Here is a 26,852-nt window from a genome sequence, read left to right as displayed (position 1 = left end):
TAATAATCATAAGACATTCACAAGATAAACCCACAAGATACAAAGTTGCCATTTGTGGAGAACATCATTATATTTTAATAATATCAAATACAAAAACACTTAAAACTTAAAAAAGGCATAAAAACAACTTGGAAAAAAAATAAAATAATAGATCTGTTTTTGTATGACCATTACAGATTAAGAAATTCTCTTTTCATGAATGTTAGGTAAATGAAAAGAGGCAGTCCCACGGATGGAATGCAATTTTTTTCAGCACATGCACTTCATTGTTGGAATCACAATTTGGGCAGTAAGATTACTTTCACTAACACGCAACTCAAACCACAATGAAGTTTATCTGCACAGATTTAATAGTTGAAGTGTGGAGAGCTTTCACCAAAATAAATAAAATATACAGCTTCTTCCATTATGAACCTCCATTAAAATATTGCAGCCTACTGTATACAGCTTCCTGTCAGGAAATAATGGTAACTAGGTGTGCTTAGTCAAGGATGCCTGAAACAAAAGTGCAAACATGTAGGCCTCGTTTACACAGGCAGTTATTCAAACACCTTGAAAACCAAGTTGTGTTTTTCAGGCATTTGCAAGCTTGTTTCAATGATTATGAGGTGGCTAACCAGGCGATGAGTTGCCTTCATTACTGCAACTCCACAGTTTGTTGTGGCTAAACTGCTGCAACCCGTACACAGATACAAGGTGGTTGCCACAATCTGGATGGTGCAAGTGCCATTGTTTTAACCACCTACACCTGCGCCCCGTTATCTCCATTTACATGTACTGAGCTATATATATATATATATATATATATATATATATATATATATATATATATATATAATAGTTTTCTAGGTGGGAGAAAATGCAGTTGTGTTTTTTGTCCTCAAAAACCTCTGTGTAAACAAAGCCTTACAGCAATACATAGTGGTTTTATTTGTGGTTGGTGTTGAGAAGGAGCCATTTATAACTTGCTATGTACATACTAAAATGCATGTGTTATTGTAACAGCTCTTCCCAGGATATTGGCTTAGAAAAGACTTCTCTTTCCAGCCACAGGTCATAGTTCATCTGAAAGTCCTCTGGCAGTTCTACATGTTGTCCAAGCACACTTTGAAGGCAATTATCAACAGGAAGGAAGTCAGGATTCTTGTGAGCTCTGTCATAACGTCGAGAGTTGAAACGCTCAATGTTGGCTCTGAGTGCGCATTCCTCAGCTTGAAAATCCCAGGGACGGGCATCAAGATCTGTATCAAAGGCAAATAAAGAGTAAAGTCATGCAACTTTATGAACAGCATCCTAAAGCCCTGTACACATTTGGGGAGGGGGGGGGGGGTTGGGGATCTTCGCGGGACCTCTGTCGCCTGGCAGGGATCAGTGCACGATCCTTTGGGCGAAAGCGTAGAACCGACGCTGTACAGATGCGTCATGAGCACCCTGGCTAGTGACGCGTCTGTTATGCTGGGGGGAGGGGGCTGAGAACGAGCAGCACGCGTCGGAGCATATTCCTGTGGGCAAGGGAGAGGGGAGGACAATACGATTGTGCAAGTGCTTGAGCGTTGGGGATTGTTAAAGATCCAGAATGCCAGATCTTTAGGAGTCATCGTGCGACTACTGTATACATGCTGGTCTGATCCCAATTTTCGGCAGTCTATCATCTATCATGGCCGAGTTTAGACCAGCGTGTAGCTTAAAGTTAATACAAAATGTTCCATCTACAACAGCACATACCATTCCCGTATGCCCAATCATCATTCAGACGGTGTCTGACTTTCTGGTAGATAGCGGACATGGTTTTCATGTTGCTTTTTCTCCACTGTCTTCCCAGGTACTTGGTTTGAACTTTTAGCAACTTGAGTACATATAGCTGCATCATGGCTTGCTTAACTTTAAGGGCTCGTTTAAGGATAGGCGCTGACTTGAATACCACAAGCATCTATTGTGAAGCAAAACAAAACAACTCATGAGTTTTTACAGGATAAAAACAAAGCCATTTTACTAAAACACTAAACTAATGTTAAACATTCATGTACACTAGTGTTACATCTAGCTTTTGACATAGTATAATTCTACAACTCTGTGAGGCAGATTTACCTATAGTGTCTGAGAGAAAATCTTAGGAGGTTTTTTAGAAATCATGCAGAACTGTCAGAACGGTCTTAGGCCCAGTTAACATTGGCAATAAAAACAGTCCGTTAAGTTGAGCTAAACGGACTGGATCCTAACTGAGGTGAACAGATCTAGGTTTAGGTTTAGAGGGCACAAACAAGAGAAAAAAATATATGTATATTAAACCTGATGCGTCCATATTCCAGGAGCGTCTTGTACATGTTCTCCCCCAAATGATGTCCCTTATGTGTCCCCATGTCCCCTCCTGTGTCCTCCATATGTCCCTTCTGTGCCCTCCATGTGTCACTTATGTGTCCATTATGGGTCCTCCTGTGTCAATTATGTACCTTCTTGTGTCCCTTTATGTGTCCTCCTGTGACCCCAATTGCCTGGTGCCAACCCTTGTTACACTTGCCCAGGGGGAACATAGACACGGGGAGAGAGCGGGTAGTGGGCGCACACAGGCAGGGAATCCCCGACATGGCGGCGGTTCGTATCGGCGGGCGTTTGGAGGTCGGGGATTCCCTGTCTTTGCCGTATAAGATGCAGGGACTTTTTCTCTCCATTTTTTGGGGAGAAAAAGTGCGTCTTATACGGCAGAAAATGCGGTAATTAATAGGATCTGTTCACATTGCTCCATTAGAAAGAAACCATTCGGTATGTTCCGCCGAACGGACGGCAAGTTTGGGGAGGCTGCAATTATTCCGGAATGACGGACGGGTCGCAATGATCGCATGCTAACGGAACAGATCAAAAACTAATGCCCAAAAAACCCACGGATCCATTTTAGGGAACAGTTTTAACACGGATCAGTTTTTTGATCCGTCAAGTGTGAACCCAGCCATTAGACTTCTAAAGAGGATGCAATCTCCTTCAAAAACGGTTCTCATGCCTGGTACACGCAGTGAGATTTTCTGGCAGATTTACTGCTAGATCGATCATTTCCAATTGATTTCCCGTTCACCTCCATGGAAAAGCAATCAGAAATCAGATCGGACATGTTGGAAATAATAAATCTAGCAGTAAATCTTCCAGAAAATCTCATCGTGTGTACCAGGCATAAAGGCTGCAGCCCACTAGGAGCGCTTTTCAGAATGCTTGCTGATCATCAGCGATTATTGGCAAAGCTCTATGGCAGTGGAACTCTGAGGGCAATTTCACTACAGCAGTTGTAAATATGTACGAAATGCAACTGTGCTGCATGGAGCATTTTCAGAGCTATTGCGATTGAAGGAATACCGGCATTACTTCAAATAACTCTAAAAATTTCTACACAAATGCGATCATTTGCAATTTCTAGTGGGTTCCAGGCCTAAAACACAAAGGGTTCTTAGAATTGGTGCAGCCTCTGAGAATCCTATGAGGTGAGATGTATTGTGACAGCTTTAACAGAGAAGAGGGGAAAACTCAATCGTTTTTTCACGCTAAATAGCAGCAGTCAGAGAACTTCTTAGGGTAGGATGGACTGAATGATATAATAATGCTTTTATTAAAAAAAAAAAAAAAAAAGTGGCTCTTCTATCTCACAGTGTAGCTGCTGTCCTGGCTTTAAAAAGAAGATATGTGACTGTGAACTGTGAAAGAGAACCTTAACTTAATCATGTGGGGTATATAACAACACAGTACAATCTGACAGTTCAACCCTATACCCCCCCCCCCCCCCCCCCCAGTTTGGCAGCTTTGCACGAGTTTTAGAAGTGGTATAAACAACCTATTTCTACAAAAGTTTTTGCACTGTTCTACCAGTACAACATTTATGGAAATTCATGCAAAACTAGTGCAAAAGTCTTCTTATTTTAAAGAGTAACTGTCAGGCTGCAGAAGCTAATTTAAACCTCTATTCTCCTGTGTTAAACAGTTTAGAAGGAAGCTCAAAAGCCATTAGTGAAGATAAACATTTCAGTTACCTTTGATGTGTGCTTATCTTAAAGTCTGTTATAGACCCATAAAGACGCAAGCCGCAGCTAAACTGCAAAGCATTCTGGGGCCCTCCCCTCGGCTGCTAATGAGACGGTACAGGAGCTTCTAATCAGTCCAGCGCGAAGCACTGATAAATCTCGGGGCAGAGTACACTGCAGGACTCAGCTATTGTTCCTAGCCACATGGCTCATTAATATTCACTGCACACCGTGTTGTTCAAGAACGAGCTTATCTGTGATCAGAAGCAGGCAGGACATGACGACACATTTGGCTTCACAAACATGGAGCCTGCCATGAGCTGTCAGGAGCATCTATCTCTGCATATACTATATACAAAATCTGTGAAATCCAAACGTGGACAGTGAAATGCATATGTAATGTAAGTACAGCCAATCTTTAGCTACTGATATATGTGTTTATTTTCTCTGAGACCCTATACCTAACAGCTCCTCTTTAAAGTAGTGATATTACTCTCAAAACACATTCAGATTGCTACTTTCTACCGGCGGTGATTAAATAGGTAGGACAAAGGAAGAAAAAAAACTGTCATAAATGATTTTAGAAATCTGCCCTAGTAACTGTTCTACACATACAAGAATATGCTGTCACATTATTTAAAATACATTTTTAAAGAAGAGGGTGAATCTTGATGAACACTCGGCAAAGATGAACTTTGAATTTAGGTCTACTGTAGGCAAATAGCTGGATCAAACAGGAAGTCATGTTTACATAAGGCACTGTATACATTCTGGAAAATATTCCTCTGATGCTAATTGGACTCCAAACTGGAAAGTTTAGAGACAAAAGAAAATGCGATTCATTAGACCAGGCCACCTCACTTTGCTCCATGGTCTAGGTCTCATGCTCAACATGGGTGCTCTGACTGCACACTCTCTCCAAGTCTCCCACTATTAAACAGTGTGCTCTGTAAGTACCTGAAGTCACAAAACAAAAAAGTGATACCTCAGTAGAAGAAAGCCTTTTAAATCAGGCGGTCAGGAACCATTTTGGCTGAGAGAGCCATAAACGCCACCTATTTTAAAATGTAATTCGGTGAGAGACATACAATATGTTTCAAACTGGGACAGTAGGGCTCACGTCCCTGCTGCCATGGTGATGTGTATACATTTGATCCGCCGGGCAGTGGAAGTGTCAGACACGTCTTCAGCTTCCCCTTGGTTTCAACAACATCAGCAATTTCCCCGAGAGCCAGACAGGAGAAATACAGACTAACAGCTTGTACAATTAGCTAGCTGACTTGGGAGTTGATTCACTTTGTAGGACGAGATCCCCGCACTTTGGCCCAATAGGCTGTCTGTCAGCCTATTGGGCCAATCAAAGTGTGGGAATCTCTTCCTACAAAGTCACTGGACCTGACAGGGTGCAGGGTGGGACAATTGGAGCAGCCGTTAGTTTGGGGGGGGGGGGGGGGAGCTCGAGTAAGTTAGTAGTGCATGCTACAGCAATGTAGCCATCAAATGAGCCACATCTGGCTCCCGAGCCATAGGTTCAATACCCCTGCTCTAAATAGTTCAAAGGGTACTCATGTTCCTACACCCCTCCATTCCTTTCTTGCAAGCATCTAAAAACATTCATCGTTAATGTCCTACATAGAGGGGTGCACTGCGCAGGTGCAAAGTATTGGCTGCCCAGTAGCACAACTTTTTTTCTTGGTGCATAAGGGGCTGCATTTGCTGGTGCACCCTACTGGCGCCCGCCCACATACATGGAAGGTAGCACACCTGTGAAATAGAAGGGGGTCCTGGCTGGCAGCACAGTGGTTGTGGAGGATCAAGGAAGCCTCTGGATCCTTCCCTTTACAGCATTTATCTTTTCTTTTTTTTTCTTCTTCTTTAGGTAGACTTCAGGTTTACTTTAACCAAAGCCTAAATTAAAATGAAAGTAGTAGCTGTTCTCACAAGTGGAATTTGCTTTCTGACCTTCTGATCCGCAGCAGCTTTTTTGACTTTTATTGTTGTTTACATAACACAACCTCCTTGTGTGGACCGCTCCTTAATGAAGTGAAGTTTTCTTTAAACGCTGCAATCTACTCACCATTGTCCTGGAATGTTTCCACTTGGTCAGCTTGTTTAAGATGCGGAGAAGATTTATGCAAGAAAACAAATTTCGCCAGCAAAAACGATTATTATCCCCAGCTTCCTGCGGAGGAATTGGAAGTAGATGAGTACTGATACCACGGATGTTTATGTATGCAAACATAAAGATAATAGACTTACCAAACTCTCTGCTGTCAACTCAGGGAGCTCATGGACTACACAATATGGGTAATCTAGGACCGAAATACTATGGAGAGAAGCATTGCAGACTTAGGTACAATAAGATGAGTAATTACATTATTTACAGCAGTCAGATTATGATTACCTGTTTTTGGCAGTGATATAGGACATGATATTTTGATTAAAAAACTTCAGAATCAAGGGAATGCAGTTTGCAAAGACCAGGTGCTGAGCCATGTACTCCATCTAGAAAACAAATAAGTAATGTTAGCAGGCACATCTGTGTCTTGGCTTCAAGTTATGCTAAAAGCTCAGAACGAAGGAAAAGCCATAACAACTAACCAAATAGGACTTCACTAAAACAACCAGAATGATGAGATTTTGCACAGATGCTGGAGGTGCCAACTAAGTCACTGCAGATCAGTCCATGTTTTGGACTGCCGCCATTTTGGCACCTGACCTATTTCGTAATTTGCCTAGCCCCAACTTCTCTCCTAAAAGTAACAATCTTTCTTAGCATGAACCCTGACATCTCCAAGATTAGTACCGCCTTCCTGATGCCCAAGCACAACATTCCACCCCCCCCCCCCAACTGAAAACCATCTTTCTGGTGCTCAACCTTTGATCTTTGAACTTTACCCGACCCCTAGCTCTCCTAATATATGCCTAACCCTCAACCACAATTGATTTCCACCATCGTATTTAGTTACGGCAGTGTTTTATATGCAATTCCATAATAAGGTTTATATAATTTCTGTAACTGTTGGCATCAATCTATAGTTTTTTGGATTCCTAACCAATATGGATATATTTTTCTTAAAGATTGACGTGTTGTACTTTCATCCATAAAGGCACTTATGGTGGCAATTTTGGTTTTAATGTCTTGCTGGCTCACTAATAGAGGTAAATGAATACAACTCAGACGACCAAACTACCCACCCTTCATTAAAGTCCTCTCAGATGCAAAATTATGCAGCTGAAGTCATTTCCCCCATGAAACTACTGCCAAACCATCAAATAAGGTGGATTAACTGGAAACCAGTGCCCAATCAGAGGGCATCAATACCATCAGATTTGTATAAATACACCAATTAAAGTACTAGATAATCCTGATTTTAATTTCTCGTATGCCTTGTTTATTTGATCACATGGAAAATTTGGCTAAAGTGTAACTCCACTTTTGCTAACAAAGCAATCATCCACTGATTACTAATATGCATTGTAAGTATGTTAACAGGTTTTAACTGTACTACGACCACTCCATGCCAATGGGCGTGGCCGCGGCGGCAGCCCCAGGACTTTCTAACGACAATTCGCGTCAGGTCCTGGGGCCGGCTACTGCAGGAGATCGCGCGCAAGCTGCGCGCGCATCTCCTGCCTGAGGGGTGGCGCTCTGCCCCGCCTTCAGTCGATTGCTGCTCGGGAGACTGTTAGATGGCGTCTTTCTACTAAGTACAGCGCTGCGATCCACGGCTGCCCCCCTGGGGCACCAGAGAGCAATCGGCTCTCATAGGCTGAAGCCTATGACAGCCGATCGCCGTGATTGGCTGGCAGGGGGTGGCCGGGAGGGAGAGGGAAAAACAACTAACAAAAATACATTTTTTTAATAAAAAAAAACAATAATAAAGATTTGTAAAAAAACAAAAACAACTGGGGGGCGATCAGACCCCACCAACAGACAGCTCTGTTGGTGGGAGAAAAGGGGTGGAATCACTTGTGTGCTGTGTGGCCCTGCAGCTTGGCCTTAAAGCTGCAGTGGCCAATTTACTGAAAATTGCCCTGGTCTTTAGGGTGGTGTAACACTGCAGTCCTCAAGAGGTTAAATCAGACATGTGTGTTCTAGATCTGACCATACAATGTGCTTCCATGGCTTACTAATGGGAAGTCACAAACTTAACTTCCTGATATTTTCATACTTCAAGGTGATCACTTTATTGATTGATAGTGAATCCTTATTCTAAGTACCAGGGCTGTGGAGTCGGAGTAGAGGAGTCGGAGGCAATTTTGGGTACCTGGAGTCGGTGGTTTCAATAAAGTGAGGCGTCTGAGTCAGATGATTTTTGAACCAAATCCATAGCCTTTGTAAAAATTAGGCTTAGGAGTCACGAGTCAAGAAGTCGGAGCAATATTGGGTACCTGAAGTGGGAGGTTTCATAAATTGAGGAGTCAGAAGATCTTTATACCGACTCCACAGCCCTGTTAGGTACTGAGTGTGTTGAAAGGGTAGGGTTGCCATGAGTGGGAGCGCTGTGTGATCTACATCATGCAGTACAAAGCTAGCATTGGCAACATAATAGTCAATATCAGATCAGATGGATATTGAGTCAAGCACAGTGGCAAAATAAATTATATTCTTTGTCTAAAATTCTGATCATGTGCAAGGATGAATATTGCATGGTAGCCTTTTGAAAGCTATAGTAGCTGGAGAGAGAAATGGTAATCACAGCTGACCATCTGTGGTCCATGGGGCAAAGTCATATGTCTCCTCAGTATCTGTGCAATCTATAGTGCTTGGATTTCCTAGCATAACCAAATTTGTCCATTCATAAGCTGATCTTCTGTGAGAAACATCAAAGGTGGTCAGATATTGTAGTTTTCATGCCCGCCTGCTATCTGAAGTACTGGACTCGGCTTTACAATGTCCTCTTTGTGTGACAGCCAGAAGGGGGTACATATTTTTCTTTATATTAATTACCATGGCCAAGCAAGAGTTCCTCCAGCTAAAAGGTTTACTGTACACTACGCTAGTCTACAGTAAAGTGGAACAAAGGATGGATACGCTTCCTATGTGCAGAACAACATGTGATACCTTTATTGAGAAGAAGCGAATATTTTAGATAAAGATGAAAGAAACCTGGTAAATGTGATTCAGCTTGAAGTGTTTCAGTAAAAGGAGCAGCACTGCAGAAATGGCCTTCACAATGATCTCTTTATGCCGATTCACATCTACTCCAAGCTTCATGCTCTGCAAGACAGTGGTTCTGTAACAGACAAAAACATGAGTGTATTTCTGAAACACACACACAACACAAGCCACATTGTACTTTAAAGTAAAGTAACTTCTAGCTTATATAAACATTACAAGACAAACTTTTGTACAGAGCATGAATAAAAAAAAAAAAAAAGTTGGACTGGGCAAAAATCCAATCCCATGTTTGCATTTAATATTAGTAGATACTCCTTTAGAGCTGTTTTATACTGCAAAACTCAAACGCAATGCGATTTCGTTGGGCAGGTGTTCTGCAATTTTTATTGGAAGCTAGGAACACAAGGATAAACGCAGAAGAATTACAGCATACAGGACATTTGTGATCAGGCAAAGTCAGATCACAATCTGATTGCACTAGTTAAAAAAGGGTTCCAGCGATATTCATTACGTACTAGCGTTTTACATGCGATCAGAAACGAATTGCAAAATGCAACAAATTACTTCAAGTATAAAACAGTGTCGCTGGTGCCACACTTTTTTTTAGCACTTTTGTGATTTTGATAAAAACAATTCTGATTGGTGTGAAGTAGCCCAAAGGTTTTCATCTTCCAAGTGCTTTTCAAGACACTGGAAAGCGCTGGTGATCAAAAAAGCTCTTTTAACCTTCCCAGCGTTCAATTTCCCCAGGATTTCTGTGCAAACAGTGATAAAATGTATTTTTAAAACTTTTTTTTCCCTGTAACTTGCCAAAATGTGTCAAGCAAGGGTCTAGTATACAGTGCAGGAGAGTATTGATGTGTATGCATGTTTATACTGTTCACAGCATGTTTTTTTGAACGGACATTTCTGTCCATACCGCTAGGGAGGTTAATGCGCTTTTGGTGTGAAACAGTCATAATCGCAAATCGTTTTTGGTCTGAAACACCCTAGTAATCTACCTGTCTGGTTTCTCCATCCACTTACCATTGCATTCCCCTGCAGCAGAAAGTCTATGATCTCTTCCATAGAGGAACAGAGACAGAGATCACCATTCAAACACTGTTTTGACATTACAGTTGTTGGAAGGAATATGGCATGGCTGAAAAACATCTAGAGCCTATAAAAGCTCTGTATCACTTGCTGCTGCCTAACTTACCCATATATATGACATGCAGACATCTAGATGTTCCAGTGTTTGTTAGCATGACTGGCAATGTGCTGACAAAGTGTTCCTGGGAGCCCTGAATCCAGGATACTGAAAGAGTCCAGAAGCCAAGGCATCAAGTCAACCTTAGCTCTGCCACTTCATATTACCTAACTGATTCATAAGGTCTATTTCAGATGGGACAACATGACGGCTTGGGAGGAAGACCTAATCACAGGAAGGGTGGGGCTTAAATAACAACTTGAACAATTCCCTTTTATAGTGTCTGTACTCTGGGCTCTTAGACCAACTATGCCAGTTATTTGTACATGGCATAGTCTAGGTACCTACAAGTCACACATGATGGCAGTATAAGTAGCACTAAATTAACATGTTCATTTTAAGTGGCAAAAACAAATAGATCCAATGGACAAAGCATCACTTACGGCATCTCTTCTGGAAGCACATCTGCCAGAATATTGATCGAGTCTGTCTTGGCTTTAGAAGTAGGAGCTGCAGCTAGAAGGATCTTCAGCAAAGCAATCTGAAAAAAATTACAGACACACTAGCTTCTAATTTGTTGTGGGAGCGAACACATTTACAACAGCTCACAAGTTAGTTCAAACAGTGTACAGGGGGAAAGATCAAACTTCCAAATGTCATCACTGCTCTCAATAGGAGTAAATCAACAATAAACAGAGTAACAGCAGACATTAGGAGTACAGGGCGGGCCTTAGGTTTCACAGTGCGCTGAGCGAAACCTGATTTTTGTGCCCCCCCCCCCCCTTATCCTCTTCCCACGTGCATACACGCACGCACGCACAGGCCCATATGCAAATCACCTTTTCTACTGAGATATCTCCTGGGACAGTAGTTCCCAACCTTTTTGAGGTTGTGACACAAATGCTCAGATCTCCGTGACACGTCACATATGTATAATAGAAAAAATACTATTAATAACCACGAATGGATGGGCGGAGTGCGCCCCCCCCAAAAAAAAAATTCCTTCAGACTCAGTATAGGTAGGTAGCCAGAAATAGGTGCCCCCAATATATGATCTTATGTGTAGGTACCCTCAATATAGGTTGCCAAGCATAGGTACCCCCAGGATAGGTAGGATAGAAAGTCAGTTGAAGATCTCCATCCCCCCATAGGTAGCCAGGCGTAGGTGCCCATTTTCCTTGTACTTGTTTTGACAAATACGCCTCAGAGATCACCGAGCTCTTCACAACTGGGAAGCAGTGGGAGAAACAATATCCTTTACCTGATTCTGGTGGTTGGGTTAATTCTGCAGTGTATGTGGTATGGGCCAGAATAAAAATGATGATCTAAAGGCGGTGGTTCCAGATATAAAGTAGTGAAGTCTCTGCCTGCAGCATTCACGCCAGGAGAACATGCTGTAAGCCGAGCTGTCACAGCTGCTTGAAAGACCTGTTTAGAGCAACAGGAGGAGAATAGCAGCTGTGCTGTGCTGGAAAGCACAGCTGCTGGGGACTAAAGTGACCGGCCATAAGATTTCTACATGCGATACAAACACAAGGTGTTTCTGGCCATAGGGAGAAGCTGGTATTAATCCTTTAAGTTACTTGAACTCCATACTGCATGTCAATGACGTGCAAATCATTCCAAGTTTATGCAGTTTGAAAACAGACCAATCAAATGCTGCTGCAGGATTTCATTGGTTCAATTTCAAGCTGCATAAATCTGCATAAAATTAGAATAAAAATTTACATCAATTCATATTTGCATCTTATTGACTATCCCTACTATGGATTTACTTGGACATGAAATACATGTATTGTATGAAGGATACTAAAGATTTTGCTGCAGGTAACTAAGCCAATATTTTGTGGTGGTTAGAAATTCCGACAGAGCTTTTAACCCCAAACTAGACTCCTTAAATTGTGATATGGTGCTCAGATGGAGGATTGGAGGGTACTCTGCAATTAATTTAACTTTTTCCTGTCAAGATACATAACATGCATGGGCAATATTTGTTGTCTTTTCCATCTACTTTATAAATGAACAAGCTAAAATAAACCTGTTCAACAGGTGTGACCATGCACCAGTGATTTTCTTATCCTCTAATATAGCTTAAAAAAAAAAAACCTTACAGAACAAAAAATAAAAGTGAAATGACGAATGTAAATAATTTTCTAAAAACACTACAGTGGAAGAGGAGTCACTTTACAGTTTGGGAAAACTACAGTCATAAATCATGAACTCCTTAAACGAGAGGGCTGGGGTGAGGAGGCAGCAGGGAGGAATCATCCTCAGCATGATAAATAAGAATAGCAACAAATTCAAGAGCTAACCAGGAAAAGAATACAAGTCTAAAGATATTTTGAGATAGCATCAATCCAAAAAGACATCTGAGCAATCTGAGGAATTATATAATGAAATCTCCACAGATTAAGTAATGTTAAAGGTCCAACCTATATCGTGTAACTATCTTTTGAAATAAATAAAAAAAGTAAAAGACTATTATAGATAGCCGATGTGTGACAATGTTCGTACAGTTTGAAAGACCATCACGACGGATCAATTTGTTCAACGTCCTCCACGTGTACAGATCTTTAAAGGACTTCCGAGGCCAAATCTAAAAAAAGTTAAATACCTGCATCAAATTTGAATGCACGGAGGACGCCGTCCACGCCCTCCGTGCCGCGGAAGTCCTTTAAAGAATCTTTCTGCTAGTCTGTGGAACTTCCCTCTGTATCTTTGCTTGTTTAAGGATTCTATACACGCGCTTCACCCCTCCTCTGGAATGCCCTCCCACAACACATCAATCAATCTTCAACCTTTGTTACCTTTAAACTCTCTCTCAATACTCACTTGTTCCGATAAGCAAACGCTCTACCTTAGGCCACTTTCCCTTTGCCCTAAAGCCAAGTTACACTCCTACTAGATATCCTAAAGCACACTGCCTCACTGTCTAGTTTATTGTATACTACCGCACCTCTTGTTTCCCTCCCTGTTCTCTCTTCCCTTTTGTGTCTTGGAATTCATTATACATTTTATTCATCATGTACACTGTCATAACAAATTCTGTATTTTGTATAGATTCTGTATTTAATCACAAATTATGTATTATGCATATTAGTATATCTACCATTATCCCATTAAACAATAGTCTTAGGGAAATATTACCTCATTTACATGGGAACAAGTAAAATGTTTTTTTCAAATTGGACTTATAGTTTTTGAGAAAATCGATTGTAAAAAAATGGCTTTTAAACTTGTATAAGCAGGTACAGAGGGCAGAGGTGACACAGAGGGTGACACTGGAGGCCCAGGGGGGCACAGAGGAGGTACAGGGGACAGAGATGGCACAATGTTCCGACTTAAGAAAGGATTTCGGTTAAGAACAAACATACAAGTCCCTATCTCGTTCGTTAACCAGGGACTACCTGTACTGTACAGCATATTATTTGCTTACCATATACTGAGGCAGGCTAGGAAGGAGTCCCTGGTATAAAATCTCTGCGGGCACCAGTTCAACTTCCTCTTCACCCTAATTTCAATAAACAACATGTACATTATGAAAAAGAACCACTATTGCAGCTAACCTCACAAAGAAAGGGGGAGAAAAGGGGTCTACATACCCCAGAGAGTGGACATCTCAGAAATTCCTCTTCTTGCCGAATCTGAACCTCAGCAACAGAAGTGTATTTGTGCTGTTTAAGAGGTAACATGATTAGAACGCTGACACGAATATTCATAGGGATGACTAAAGCAAGGCTCTTGAAATATCAGATACTACAACAATAAATGCGGGATGCATCAGAGCAGACAGGCAGATTAAAGTGATGACTTCTAAAGTGGTGTTACAGTTCCACTTTATACATCCCTCTTCCTTGCTGTATGTCACAGCACTGCAAAGAAAAAAAGATTGGACCATTTATAATAAAAAGCAATACGGCAATGTCCAGTGTTGTTTTCTCTGCAGCCTCTAATTTCCTGCCCTTCAATGTAAATAAATGTTATGATTGGTCTGCAATAAAGTTGTAAAAATCACAATATAAATCCAACACATATCTAATACAAATACAACAAATATCTAAAACTTCCAAAGCAAGAAAATAATTTGAAGACACATTGCACTTTTAAAGGGAGATCAGCAAAAAGGGCCAGAGTAAAGGTGCTCACACATATAGTGATGTATGGGCAGATCGACCATGGGACAGATCTCTCTCTGATCCAATCTGATCAAAGAGAGAGATCTGTTGGCTGCCCACACACCGCAGGCTAATTCGCGATCCATTTCAGCACAAAATCTCTGGGGAAAATCGGCCTTGTGATGCCGATTCACTGACTCCACCACTGCAAAATGGCCATCCATCGAATGGGCAGAATGGAACATAATCGATTCTCCCACGATCCGATAAAATGATCAAATTAATCAAGCAGGAAAATCGCGTAATGTATGGATACCTTTACAGTTAGGTTAACCCTATAGACGCAGCAGTAGTAGGAATAATTAAAAGTACATTGAGTAAGCAATGATCAGCAGACTGCACACAGTTTACTATGGGTGCAGCCATTGGCCTCGATTCATAAAAATGTGTTCGGTAAAGTAAATCAGTGCGGGGAAACTCAGCGCTCGGTATTTCAGACTTCTGGGTGGTCATTCATAAAATGTTGCTAGTTGCGATAGCAGAGCGGAGATTTCCCGCTGTAGGCAGATGGTAGGCTGTCGGGAGCCTTGCGGAAACACAGGAGCTGGCTGAGTTCCTCAGTGCGCTGCTCTCTCTGCTGCTGCTTGGGAGGTCTGTCCCATTGACTTACATGTACTCCGCATGCTTATCGCTACATCCGAGCAAGCGGTATTTCCCGTCCGCATACCGCTTGCTCTAATTTTTATGAATGGACATTTTGTTACATTTACGACCTAGAATCGCCGCATAAGGCGGTGATTTATCACTCTGCTCCGGAATGTCAGCTCCGCATGCGGAAACAGCCTTTATGAATACACATTTTGTTCAGTGTTCGGTAAAATCGGCTGTTTTCAGCATTTCCGCATGCGGGAATGCTTTATGAATCGAGGCCTTTATCTGAAAAAATAATAATAATAAAAAAAAAAAAATGGTATAAAATAATGTAAGCATATTGCGTTATTGATGAGATGCTCATTTTAAAGAGAACCCCGAACACAACAAAAAAATGCAATACTGAACTTACCTGGGGCGTCCTCCAGCCTCCCGTAGCCCGTGAGGTCCCTCAGTATCCTCAGGGTCCCCTCTGTCATCCTGCTGGCGGCTCCATTACCTGTGCAACCCGCCTGGAAGTCGTGCAGTTCACAGTTTTGAGAACCGAGCATGGGCAGAACGCTCATGGCGACGGACTGCGCATGCGCAGTTTTACACGACTCCTGGCCTGGTCGCACAGCTAATGGAGTCACCAGCAGTTAAACGGAGGGGACCCAGAGGACTCTGAGGGACCTCATGGACTACAGGGGTTGTAGGAAGCCCCAGGACAGTTCAGTACTGCATTTTTTAGTTGTGTTCTGGGTTCCTTTAACCACTTCACAACTGAGAGGTTTTACTGCTTTAGCACCAGAGCAATTTTCACCTTTCAGCTCTCCTTCCATTCATTTGTCTATAACTTTATCATTACTTATCGCAATGAAATGAACTATATCTTGTTTTTTTCACCACCAATTAGGCTTTCTTTAGGTGGGACAGTAAGCCAAGAATTATTTTATTCTAAATGTGTTTTAATGGGAAAATAGGAAAAAATGTGGGGAAAAAAAAATCCTTATTTTTCAGTTTTCGGCCATTATAGTTTTTAAATAATGCATGGTACTGTAATTAAAATCCATGAAATGTATTTGCCCATTTGTCCTGGTTATTACACCGCTTAAATTATGTCCCTATCACAATGTTTGGCGCCAATATTTTATTTGGAAATAAAGGTGCATTTTTTTCAGTTTTGCGTCCATCCCTAATTACAAGCCCATAGTTTATAAAGTAACAGTGTTACTCTTGACATAAATATTTAAAGCGTTCAGTCCCTAAGGTAACTATGTATTTTTTTTTATTGTAATTTTTTTCTTCTTATTACAAAAAAAATAAATAAAAAAAAATTGGGGGTGTGGGAGTTAATTTATAATGTAATAGAATGTATTTACATATGAAAAATGTTTTTGACTGTAGTTTTACTTTTTGGCCACAAGATGGCCACAGTAATTTTTTGTTCATGCAACCTGTAAGCGTAGGAAGTACGCTTACAGGAAGTTCAGTGAGGCTGGGAAACTTATTTTTTCCCCAATGATCACGCAGCTTCTCATAGAAGCAGCCGATCATTGCTGCGGGGCTTAGATCAACGAACGTGAACAGTTTTTCGCGTTCATTGATCTCTGGACGAGCGGGCGGCGGTGCGCACGAGCGAGCGGGAGCACGGACAGCGGCGGGGGTGCGTGTATCTACGCTCCTGGTGGGGAAAGGGTGATAAAAGGAGCGTAGATACATGTACCCACGGTGGTAAAGTGGTTAAGTTGGTTTTGAACATACAAAATGATACAGTTACAATTTAAAGTACATATCAAAGTTTCTGCCATGTCCATTTACAGTAGAGTCTTGGTTATCTGGCACCGACAGGAATTGGCTGATGGTGGATAAGTGGGCTTTCTGGTTGCTTAATACTCAATGTTTAAAATAGGCCTTGCTAATATCGTACTATACCCCACTCTATATACTGTACATACCATGAACTCTGTATTAAATGTGAAAATACAGTAAATTAAAGTATATTAACCGTGTGGGAGCTGAGGAACCGTGTTTAAGCTCAGCAGAGCCCACAAACAGGCTAAGAATTTGGCCTTTACCACTGTGAGTACTGCTGGCGATCTATGCTTGCTGGCTGAGATTGCTGGTTAGTTGAGTTTCGGATAACCGGAACGCTACTGTACAAGTATTTCTTTGTTTATATATAAACAAGCACAGCAAATTGTATTTATGGACTTGTGATGTCAGAATTTGTTGCAAAGAGAAAGGTTTAACCACCATGTTAAAATGTCCAATTTCCTAATGTGTTCTAACCTGGTCTTCTTTCAAACAATGTTGATAGGCAGTATCAAGAAGATAGCTACTTAACTTTTACATCAGCATCATACTTACAAGTTTTAATGTACGAATGCTTTCATGGATGGGCCTTGGCAAACCAACTACAGTATCAGTGTCACTGTGATAATCAAGAGAATACATATAGGAATAGTCAAATACTGTAGTAAAAGAAAAAAACGTAATCCATACAAAACATTATTTAAAAAAGTTAAAGTAAATGTTCTCCTCACCTTCCAAGAGTGTACCCAATGAACTTACTGCGACTAGACTCCAAGAAAATCTCAATATCTTTCTCCCTGTATGACACAGCAAAACAACTCATTTTATAACCAGCCATGTTAAAATGAAGAATTAAGGCTCAACTTCAGGAAGAAATGGTTAGTTCTACATAGCGCGAAATAGGAATAACACATGTTGGGAGTATTCCAATGTAAAATACATTTGAGGTAACTCTCTGGGTGCCCAGACTATTTTTCACACTTTTGGATGTGTGCTGCTTCATTAACGGATAACTGCTCAACTAACCCATGCTATATCTTATTTGTAAAGGTTGGGATTTATTTTGCTCTATGCATTAAAGAGGAACTATAAGGTGGAAACACCAGTATGAAGCCGATGGCAAAATTGATGGAGAAAACATTATCTTCAGAGGGGAAAAAGTCCTGCAGTCAATGGAAATCCAACAGAAAAGGTGAACTGGCTTGTGGGTAATGATGTCACATGAAGCTCCTCCTTGGTTTCAGAATAGATTAAGCTGCTGATATTTAAAGCCCAATAACTCCGCAGTCATCCCTCCTACACACACCAAATTGTGGGGTTAGGGAAGGAGCCCAAACAACCTCTTTGCCTTGCTGGTTCACAAGATAGCGTCATATACAGTAGTTTGCAAAAGTATTTGGCCCCCTTGAAGTTTTCCACATTTTGTCATATTACTGCCACAAATATGAATCAATTTTATTGGAGTTCCACATGAAAGACCAATAACAAAGTGGTGTACACGTGAGAAGTGGAACGAAAATCATACATGATTCTAAACATTTTTTTTACAAATCAATAACTGCAAAGTGGGGTGTGCGTAATTATTCAGCCCCCTTTGATCTGAGTGCAGTCAGTTGCCCATAGACATTGCCTGATGAGTGCTAATGACTAAATAGAGTGCACCTGTGTGTAATCTAATGTCAGTACAAATACAGCTGCTCTGTGACTGCCTCAGAGGTTGTCTAAGAGAATATTGGGAGGAACACCACCATGAAGTCCAAAGAACACACCAGACAGGTCAGGGATAAAGTTATTGAGAAATTTAAAGCAGGCTTAAGTTACAAAAAGATTTCCAAAGCCTTGAGCATCCCAACGGAGCACTGTTCAAGCGATCATTCAGAAATGGAAGGAGTATGGCACAACTGTAAACCTACCAAGACAAGGCCGTCCACCTAAACTCACAGGCCGTACAAGGAGAGTGCTGATCAGAAATGCAGTCAAGAGGCCCATGGTGACTCTGGACAAGCTGCAGAGATCTACAGCTCAGGTGGGGGAATCTGTCCATAGGACAACTATTAGTCGTGCACTGCACAAAGTTGGCCTTTATGAAAGAGTGGCAAGAAGAAAGCCATTGTTAACAGAAAAGCATAAGAAGTCCCGTTTGCAGTTTGCCACAAGCCATGTGGGGGACACAACAAACATGTGGAAGAAGGTGCTCTGGTCAGATGAGACCAAAATGGAACTTTTTGGCCAAAATGCAAAACACTATGTGTGGCGGAAAACTAACACTGCACATCACTCTGAACACACCATCCCCACTGTCAAATATGGTGGTGGCAGCATCATGCTCTGGGGGTACTTCTCTTCAGCAGGGACAGGGAAGCTGGTCAGAGTTGATGAGAAAATGGATGGAGCCAAATACAGGGCAATCTTGGAAGAAAACCTCTTGGAGTCTGCAAAAGACTTGAGACTGGGGCGGAGGTTCACCTTCCAGCAGGACAAGGACCCTACACATAAAGCCAGGGCAACAATGGAATGGTTTAAAACAAAACATATCCATGTGTTAGAATGGCTCAGTCAAAGCCCAGATCTAAATCCAATTGAGAACCTGTGGCAAGATCTGGAAACTGCTGTTCACAAACGCTGTCCATCTAATCAGACTGAGCTGGAGCGGTTTTGCAAAGAAGAATGGGCAAGGATTTCAGTCTCTAGATGTGCAAAGCTGGTAGAGAAATACCCTAAAAGACTGGCAGCTGTAATTGCAGCAAACGGTGGTTCTACAAAATATTGACTCAGGGGGCTGAATAATTACGCACACCCCACGTTGCAGTTTTTTTTTTTTTTTTTTTAAATGTTTGGAATCATGTATGATTTTCATTCCACTTCTCACGTGTACACCACTTTGTATTGGTCTTTCACATGGAATTCCAATAAAATTGATTCATGTTTGTGGCAGTAATATGACAAACTGTAGAAAACTTCAAGGGGGCTGAATACTTTTGCAAACCACTGTAACTTATCTCAGGAACCAGGGGGACTGGGTGGATGCAATATTCCATAGAGGTAGTTTGGGGGTCCCCTCCCTACCCTCAAAATTTGGTGTGTAAAGGAGGAATGAGTGTGGATATATTGGACCTTAAATTTTAGCAACATCATCCAATAGAAAATGTGCCTGATCCTGTGCTGTCACAGGACTGCATAGTAGCCTAGTGAAAAGCAGTTTTACATTGAAAATCATAGCAAAACATTTCTGCTATTGCGAGTCTCATTCAGGGAAAGAGAATCGTTTCTTAAATGAGAATGGCAAATGCAACCATTTCTATTTGAAACAGGGCAATCTAGATAGACTTGGGTATTGATGTAAGAACAAAAAGGGGCGTGTTTTCAACCAAGAGGGGGGGAAAGGAAAAAAAAACAAACAAAAAACTCCTTATAGATTCTCTTTAAAGAGACACTGAAGCGAAAAAAAAAATGATATTATGATTTGTATGTGTAGTACAGCTAAGAAATAAAACATTAAGATCAGATACATCAGTCTAATTGTTTCCAGTACAGGAAGAGTTGAGAAACTCCAGTTGTTACCTCTATGCAAACAAGTCATTAAGCTCTCCGACTAAAGGTGGCCATACACTGGCCCGATTCTCCGCCGTTTCGACAGCAGATTCGATCACTGGGATCGAATCTGCTGCCAATCGTTCGCGCTACACGCCGAATTTCGATCCTTTTCGCCCGATCCCGTCGATCGCTCCGCGTGGAAAATTAGCGTCGATCGCCTGCGGGTAGGGAGCGCGTCGCTAGCGGCGTTCGAGTACCCGACGACCGACGCAATAGAGCCGCATACATTACCTGCTCCGCCGGCACGTCTACGCCCGGTCACCGCTGGTCCATGTCCGCGCTGGTCTCCGGCATGCTTCAGTTCCTCCGGCCCGGCAGGAAGTTTAAACAGTAGAGGGTGGTCTACTGTTTAAACTTCCTGCCGGGCAGGAAGAAGTAAAGCATGCCGGGGCCGGAGGTCAGAGCGGAGACGGAGCAGCGGTGACTTGAGTCGCGCCGGCGGAGCAGGTAATGTATGCGGGCATGCGGGCGGGGGGAGCGGCGGCAGCATCACCACCACCACAACAGATTGTGAACGGTTTCAGGCTGAAATCGGTTCACAATCTGTTTGCAGTAAAGGTAGCCATACGATCCCTCTCTGATCAGATTCGATCAGATAGGGATCTGTCAGTTGGTCTAATCTGATGGCAAATCGACCAGTGTATGGCTACCTTTAAGGTGCCCATACACTCGTCAGATTGGCAGCACAGATAAGAAATGCATCTGATCTATCTGATGCGTTTTTAGAACATTTTTTACCAGGATAGAATTCCAATAGATTTCAGTTTGAAATCTATTGAAATTCGATCTGATGGCATTTTTTTGCCATCAGATTTCCATTAAAGAGAGTCTGAAGCGAGAATAGATCTCGCTTCAGACCTCATAGCTAGCAGGGGCATGCGTGCCCCTGCTAAAACGCCGCTATAGCGCGGCTTAACGGGGGTCCCTGTCCCCCCATACCCCCTCCGTGCAGCGGGGGAGCGCTTCCTGGTTGGGGCAGGGCTAACCGCCGCAGCCCTGCCCCATGCGCGTCTGTCAGACGCGTATCTCCGCCTCTCCCCCGCCCCTCTCAGTCTTCCTTCACTGAGAGGGGCGGGGGAGAGGCGGCGATGCGCGTCTGATAGACGTGCTGGGAGGCAGGGCTGCAGCCGTTAGCCCTGCCTCCAGGAAGGATATCTCCAGCGACCATTTTCCGACCAACATTTGCGGGGGGTGGGTTGGGGGTGAAGGGACCCCCGTTAAGACGCGGGATAGCGGCGTTTTAGCAGGGGCACACGTGCCCCTGCTATATATAAGACCTGAAGCGAGATTTAGTCTCGCTTCAGTGTCTCTTTAAGGCCAATGCAAACTGATAAGCAATCTCATCAGATCGACCTAAATTTTCCACCCTGCCAGTTCAATGGAAATTCATCGAAATCGATCGAAATCGACCATCGATCGGTCGATTGGCCAACCAATTTGCAAACGATCCATCGATCGATCGATTGGTCGGCCAGAAAATCGGCTGAGTGTATGGGCCCCTTAAGTCAGTCGTGGAGAGGGCTGTTATCTGACTTTTATTATCTCAACTGTAAGTGAACTGTTTACTTTTTCTCTGCTAGAGGAGAGGTCATTACTTCACAGACTGCTCTGAAAGACTCATTTTGAATGCTGAGTGTTGTGTAATCTGCACATATTATAGAATGATGCAATGTTAGAAAAAACACTATATACCTGAAAATAAAATATGAGAATATTTTCTTTGCTGCTAATCTTCTAGTAATTATTCATAGTACACAACCAATTCATTATATCATATATTTTTTTTCGCTTCAGTGTCTCTTTAAAGCAAAACTTGTGATGTTAAAAAATCTTCAGTAGAGGGAAGCCTCTGGATCCTTCAGAGGTTCCTCTGCTCCTTAAGCCCACCTCGATGGTCTTCTCCAGTCCGCATTCCCATCCATGCACCAGCGTGGCTAAACTGCGCAGATGCAATGACGGTCCGTGTGTATATGCTGCAAAAAGACGTGTACGAGTGGCTAAATGCTACTGCACAGGTGTGAGCTGTCTTGTGCTTGTGCAGTGTGGCCTCGCTTATACACAGCTGGAAATGCGGCTGTGCAAATCTATTCAGCAAGCTATTGTCAAATACATTCAATGGGTCCCAGCGCTTGAGGGGGATGACTCTGGAATGCAATGTCTACTAAGGAATTCCCTGCCCAAGCTTTATTCTACAAAAAACAAACAAACAAAATAAAAAACAACATTTTGTTATAGAAAAAATTCACAGGAAGTGGGTTAAATTCTCTCAGATCTGGATGCAGACATTCTAATACACAATCCAAAATGAAAACAATTTCTGTTCCAAGAGTTGAGCTTGAAGAATCCTGGTTACTAAGTTATCTCTCACCTTACTTTTGGCGCCCAAGGTAATCCCTTTGGAAAAGCAAGACGGTCAACAGGTGGCTGTGTAATTGATGGCGGCATTATTTCTTCCCGTTCCAAAGGGAAGGGTTCAGCCTCCAAACTATTATCTTCATCATTCTCTTCCTCTTCATCTCGAGAGTCATCAGTTTTGTAGGGGTCTCGCTCATTAAACGCATCAAGGTTATCCTGTTTAATAAGAGCCTAGGAAAAGCATATTGTATAGAAAGATCATTGTATGTTGTGCTCATGCTAGTCTGCATTCTGGGTTACATTAGCTCTGTGCACAACAAGTTCCCCTCATCTGATAATTGCTGTTGTCTTGATTTACAGTATGTACTAAACAGTATGCTAAATAAGTTCAACAGACTGTAATGAATATTTCCTGAACATGCTCTCTTGGTGTCCTCTCTTGGCACAGTGTAAAACACCCAGCTGTGTGGTGAATATTCCATTATGAATGGAACATGTGTCACTTAAGGCTCTCATATGTATAGCTAAGGTAGAAGGTAATCAGTTCAACTGGAATTAAAGGAAACCTGAATTGAGAGGGATACGGAGGCTGACATTTTTGTTTTTTAACCTCCTTGGCGGTATGAAAAATACCGCCAGGAGGGAGCGCAGCAGTTTTTTTTTTTAATCATGTAGCGAGCCGAGGGCTCGCTACATGATAGCCGCTGCTGAGCGGCATCCCCCCGCCCGCTTCGATCGCCTTCGGCGATCTCCGATCAGGAAATCCCGTTCATAGAACGGGATTTCCTGGAGGGCTTCCCCCGTCGCCATGGCGACGGGGCGGGATGACGTCACCGACGTCACTGACGTCGGGACGTCATTGGGAGTCCCGGGCCACCCCTCGGCGCTGCCTGGCACTGATTGGCCAGGCAGCGCTGGGGTCTGGGGGGGGGGGGGGGGCGCGCCGCAGCAGATAGCGGCGATCGGGCAGGGGCCGGCGGCGATCAGAGTGCTGGCGCAGCTAGCAAAGTGCTAGCTGCGTCCAGCAAAAAAAAAATTATGAAAATCGGCCCAGCAGGGCCTGAGCGGCACCCTCCGGCGGCTTACCCCGTGTCACACACGGGGTTACCGCCAAGGAGGTTAAGCCATGCAAATTGACTGATCTTCTGCCTCTAATACTTTTAGCCACAGACCCTGAACAAGCATGCAGATCAGATGTTCTGAGACTGAAGTATGACTGGATTAGCCACATGCTTGTGTCTGGTGTGTGACTCAGACAAAGCTAAGCCAGAAAGATCAGGACTGCCATTAGGGCTGTGAAGTTTGAATTTTTGGGTACCTGAAGTCAGAGTGGGGGGAAAAAAATGCACCGACTCCTACAAAATAATTATCTATTAATAATTAATTCTTATTTTAAACTATTTAAGAGAAAATATGATAAAATGTTCTTTCTCAGATACTAATCATAAATAACACACGCACACACATTTATATTTATATATACACATACAGTAATAGCAGTACTTAGTACACAAAAATAAAATAAACCAATCAAAATACAATTTATTTGTGCTGCTGCAATAAAGCAGTTACCATACTTATAAATCTGCTTGTGACTGTATATCTGATGTGTACACAGGAAATTTTACGGTATATACTGTATAATAAAGAACATTTCTGCTGTAAGAATAAAGCCTGCCGTGTAGATGTGCAAGGTACAGGGTGATAAAAATATATACAGTGATTACAGAACCAGTTTATATGTAGCACCGTGTACCTTGCTCTCCCAGTGAAGGTCTGGGTGTGGTGTACTCAGCCTCAGCAGTCACTCTTTACGGCAGGGGCCAGGTCAATAAACTTCAGACTGCTGGGGGGGGGGGGGTTAGAGCGTACATAAAATGATGTAGAAAAACATAATATTGAGCCTAAGTATTGACAGTGCCTATTAACATGGGCAGCCCTCATGTCTCCCATTTAACCAGAGCAGATTTTATGCTCCCAACACAGCATGTGCCGATAGTATGCCACCCACACAGTGCAAATATGGTGACCCTAACATAGCAAGTCTTATGTTAGCCATAATGTCACCCAATGGCCTGCAAAAGCCTGCAGCACAAGCTCACCCATACACACACGTAGAAACATATGCAGTACAACCCTCCATTTCCCCTTCATAAAAGAACCATAACATTCCTGCACAGCACTGACCAAAATATGTTATTATGCTTCTTACAAGTCATCCCCTCCACCAAGTAACCCAGAAGCCAGCAAAGTTTTCTGGCTTCCAAGTGGAAGGGTGGTGCCAGAACTACTATTCTATATGCTGGCCACCAATAATTCAAGATCCAGCGGGCCGCATCTACAGTGGTTTGCAAAAGTATTCGACCCCCTTGAAGTTATCCACATTTTGTCATATTACTGCCACAAATATGAATCAATTTTATTGGAATTCCACGTGAAAGACCAATACAAAATGGTGTACACGTGAGAAGTGGAACGGAAATCCTACATGATTCCAAACATTTTTTTACAAATAAATAACTGCAAAGTGGGGTGTGCGTAATTATTCAGCCCCCTTTGGTCTGAGTGCAGTCAGTTGTCCATAGACATTGCCTGATGAGTGCAAATGACTAAATAGAGTGCACGAGTGCACCTGTGTGTAATCTAATGTCAGTACAAATACAGCTGCTCTGTGACATCCTCAGAGGTTGTCTAAGAGAATAAAGACTTGAGACTGGGGCGGAGGTTCACCTTCCGGCAGGACAACGACCCTAAACATAAAGCCAGGGCAACATTGGAATGGTTTAAAACAAAACATATCCATGTGCTAGAATGACCCAGTCAAAGTCCAGGTCTAAATCCAATCGAGAGTCTGTGGGAAGATCTGAAAACTGCTCTTCACAAATGCTGTCCATCTAATCTGACTGAGCTGGAGCTGTTTTGCAAAGAAGAATGGGCAAGGATTTCAGTCTCTAGATATGCAAAGCTGGTAGAGACATACCCTAAACGACTGGCAGCTGTAATTGCAGCAAAAGGTGGTTCTACAAAATATTGACTCAGGGGGCTGAATAATTACACACACCCCACTTAAAAAAAAAAAAAAGGTTTGGAATCATGTATGATTTTCGTTCCACTTCTCACGTGTACACCACTTTGCATTGGTCTTTCACATGAAATTCCAATAGAATTGATTCATGTTTGTGTCAGTAATGTGACAAAATGTGGAAAACTTAAAGGGGGCCGAATACTTTTGCAAACCACTGCGTCCTGCGGGCGCATTCGGCCCGCAGGACTTAGCTTGAGGACCACTACATTAGGGGAACACTGCATTTATTTAGCATGTTTGTGGCTGGTTGTGTAGTGTGGTAGCTAGTGCAATCATCCACACCCACTCAAGCATGCAGCAGAGGGCAGTGCCACTCAGGTTCCCCATACAGGCGTGCTCTTTATCTGTTCTGTGTTTGACGTGTAGACCTGGAATGTGGGAGATAGAGGGATAGCTACATCCCAAGTGTGGTGCTGGTACACCAGACCACTACCCCAGAAGGGTGATAACCTATGGGTGAAATTGGTAATATAAGCACAGGGCCTGCAGTAGCAAGGGTTGCAAATTTCGTATCCCTTGTGCCAATCTTGGATTGTCTGGTTAGTGGTTGGATGTTCACAGATTTGCTCCACGACTAGCTCTGGGCCATACCTTACTTGCTTTGCTGGGTTTCATGAACAGTGCATCCCTGCTTTCTTCAAACATGGCAAAGCACTGAGAAAGAAACTTGTACTTCTGAGAGACCCGATGCACACAATCTATTTGAGATACATAGTTCAGTGTTAACAGTGTCAGCAGAGTATATATCTTCTTACCTTGTGTTCTCGTCGTCCTCTTCTTTGCTGCTGTTCAATGAGATCAGAAGCTGATGCTGGAGGGGAAGCCGCTCTCATATTACGAATAACTTTAATACTATCTTCAGGGAGAGGGGATAGCCCCAGCATCTCACGTTTCTGTGCTTTCATCTTCAGCAACTCTTCAAATCCACCCAGGGTGCACTGTA

At 42.6% G+C, this 26,852-nt stretch overlaps 1 protein-coding gene across 1 annotated transcript in view; it reads right to left on the bottom strand.

Moving 5' to 3' along the window:
• Window positions 1-45: 45 nt before the first annotated feature.
• The window catches only part of STRIP1 (striatin interacting protein 1), a 43,079-nt gene continuing 16,272 nt past the window's right edge, over window positions 46-26,852 (bottom strand). Inside the window, exons 9-21 of the mRNA XM_068269535.1 lie at window positions 26,665-26,847; window positions 22,838-23,055; window positions 17,607-17,672; window positions 17,431-17,494; window positions 13,918-13,989; window positions 13,752-13,826; window positions 10,759-10,856; window positions 9,115-9,241; window positions 6,406-6,506; window positions 6,261-6,327; window positions 6,079-6,183; window positions 1,726-1,930; window positions 46-1,241 (exon numbers count right to left, since the gene is read on the bottom strand). Coding sequence (XP_068125636.1) covers window positions 994-1,241; window positions 1,726-1,930; window positions 6,079-6,183; window positions 6,261-6,327; window positions 6,406-6,506; window positions 9,115-9,241; window positions 10,759-10,856; window positions 13,752-13,826; window positions 13,918-13,989; window positions 17,431-17,494; window positions 17,607-17,672; window positions 22,838-23,055; window positions 26,665-26,847 — 1,629 coding nt within the window. The 3' untranslated portion in view covers window positions 46-993. The remainder of the gene's footprint in view (window positions 1,242-1,725; window positions 1,931-6,078; window positions 6,184-6,260; window positions 6,328-6,405; window positions 6,507-9,114; window positions 9,242-10,758; window positions 10,857-13,751; window positions 13,827-13,917; window positions 13,990-17,430; window positions 17,495-17,606; window positions 17,673-22,837; window positions 23,056-26,664; window positions 26,848-26,852) is intronic.

This window comes from Hyperolius riggenbachi, chromosome 2, assembly GCF_040937935.1.
Source record: "Hyperolius riggenbachi isolate aHypRig1 chromosome 2, aHypRig1.pri, whole genome shotgun sequence".
Taxonomy (NCBI): domain Eukaryota; kingdom Metazoa; phylum Chordata; class Amphibia; order Anura; family Hyperoliidae; genus Hyperolius; species Hyperolius riggenbachi.
The sequence above is the reverse complement of the archived record's forward strand: the minus strand, read 5'-3'. Positions and strand labels throughout refer to the sequence as shown.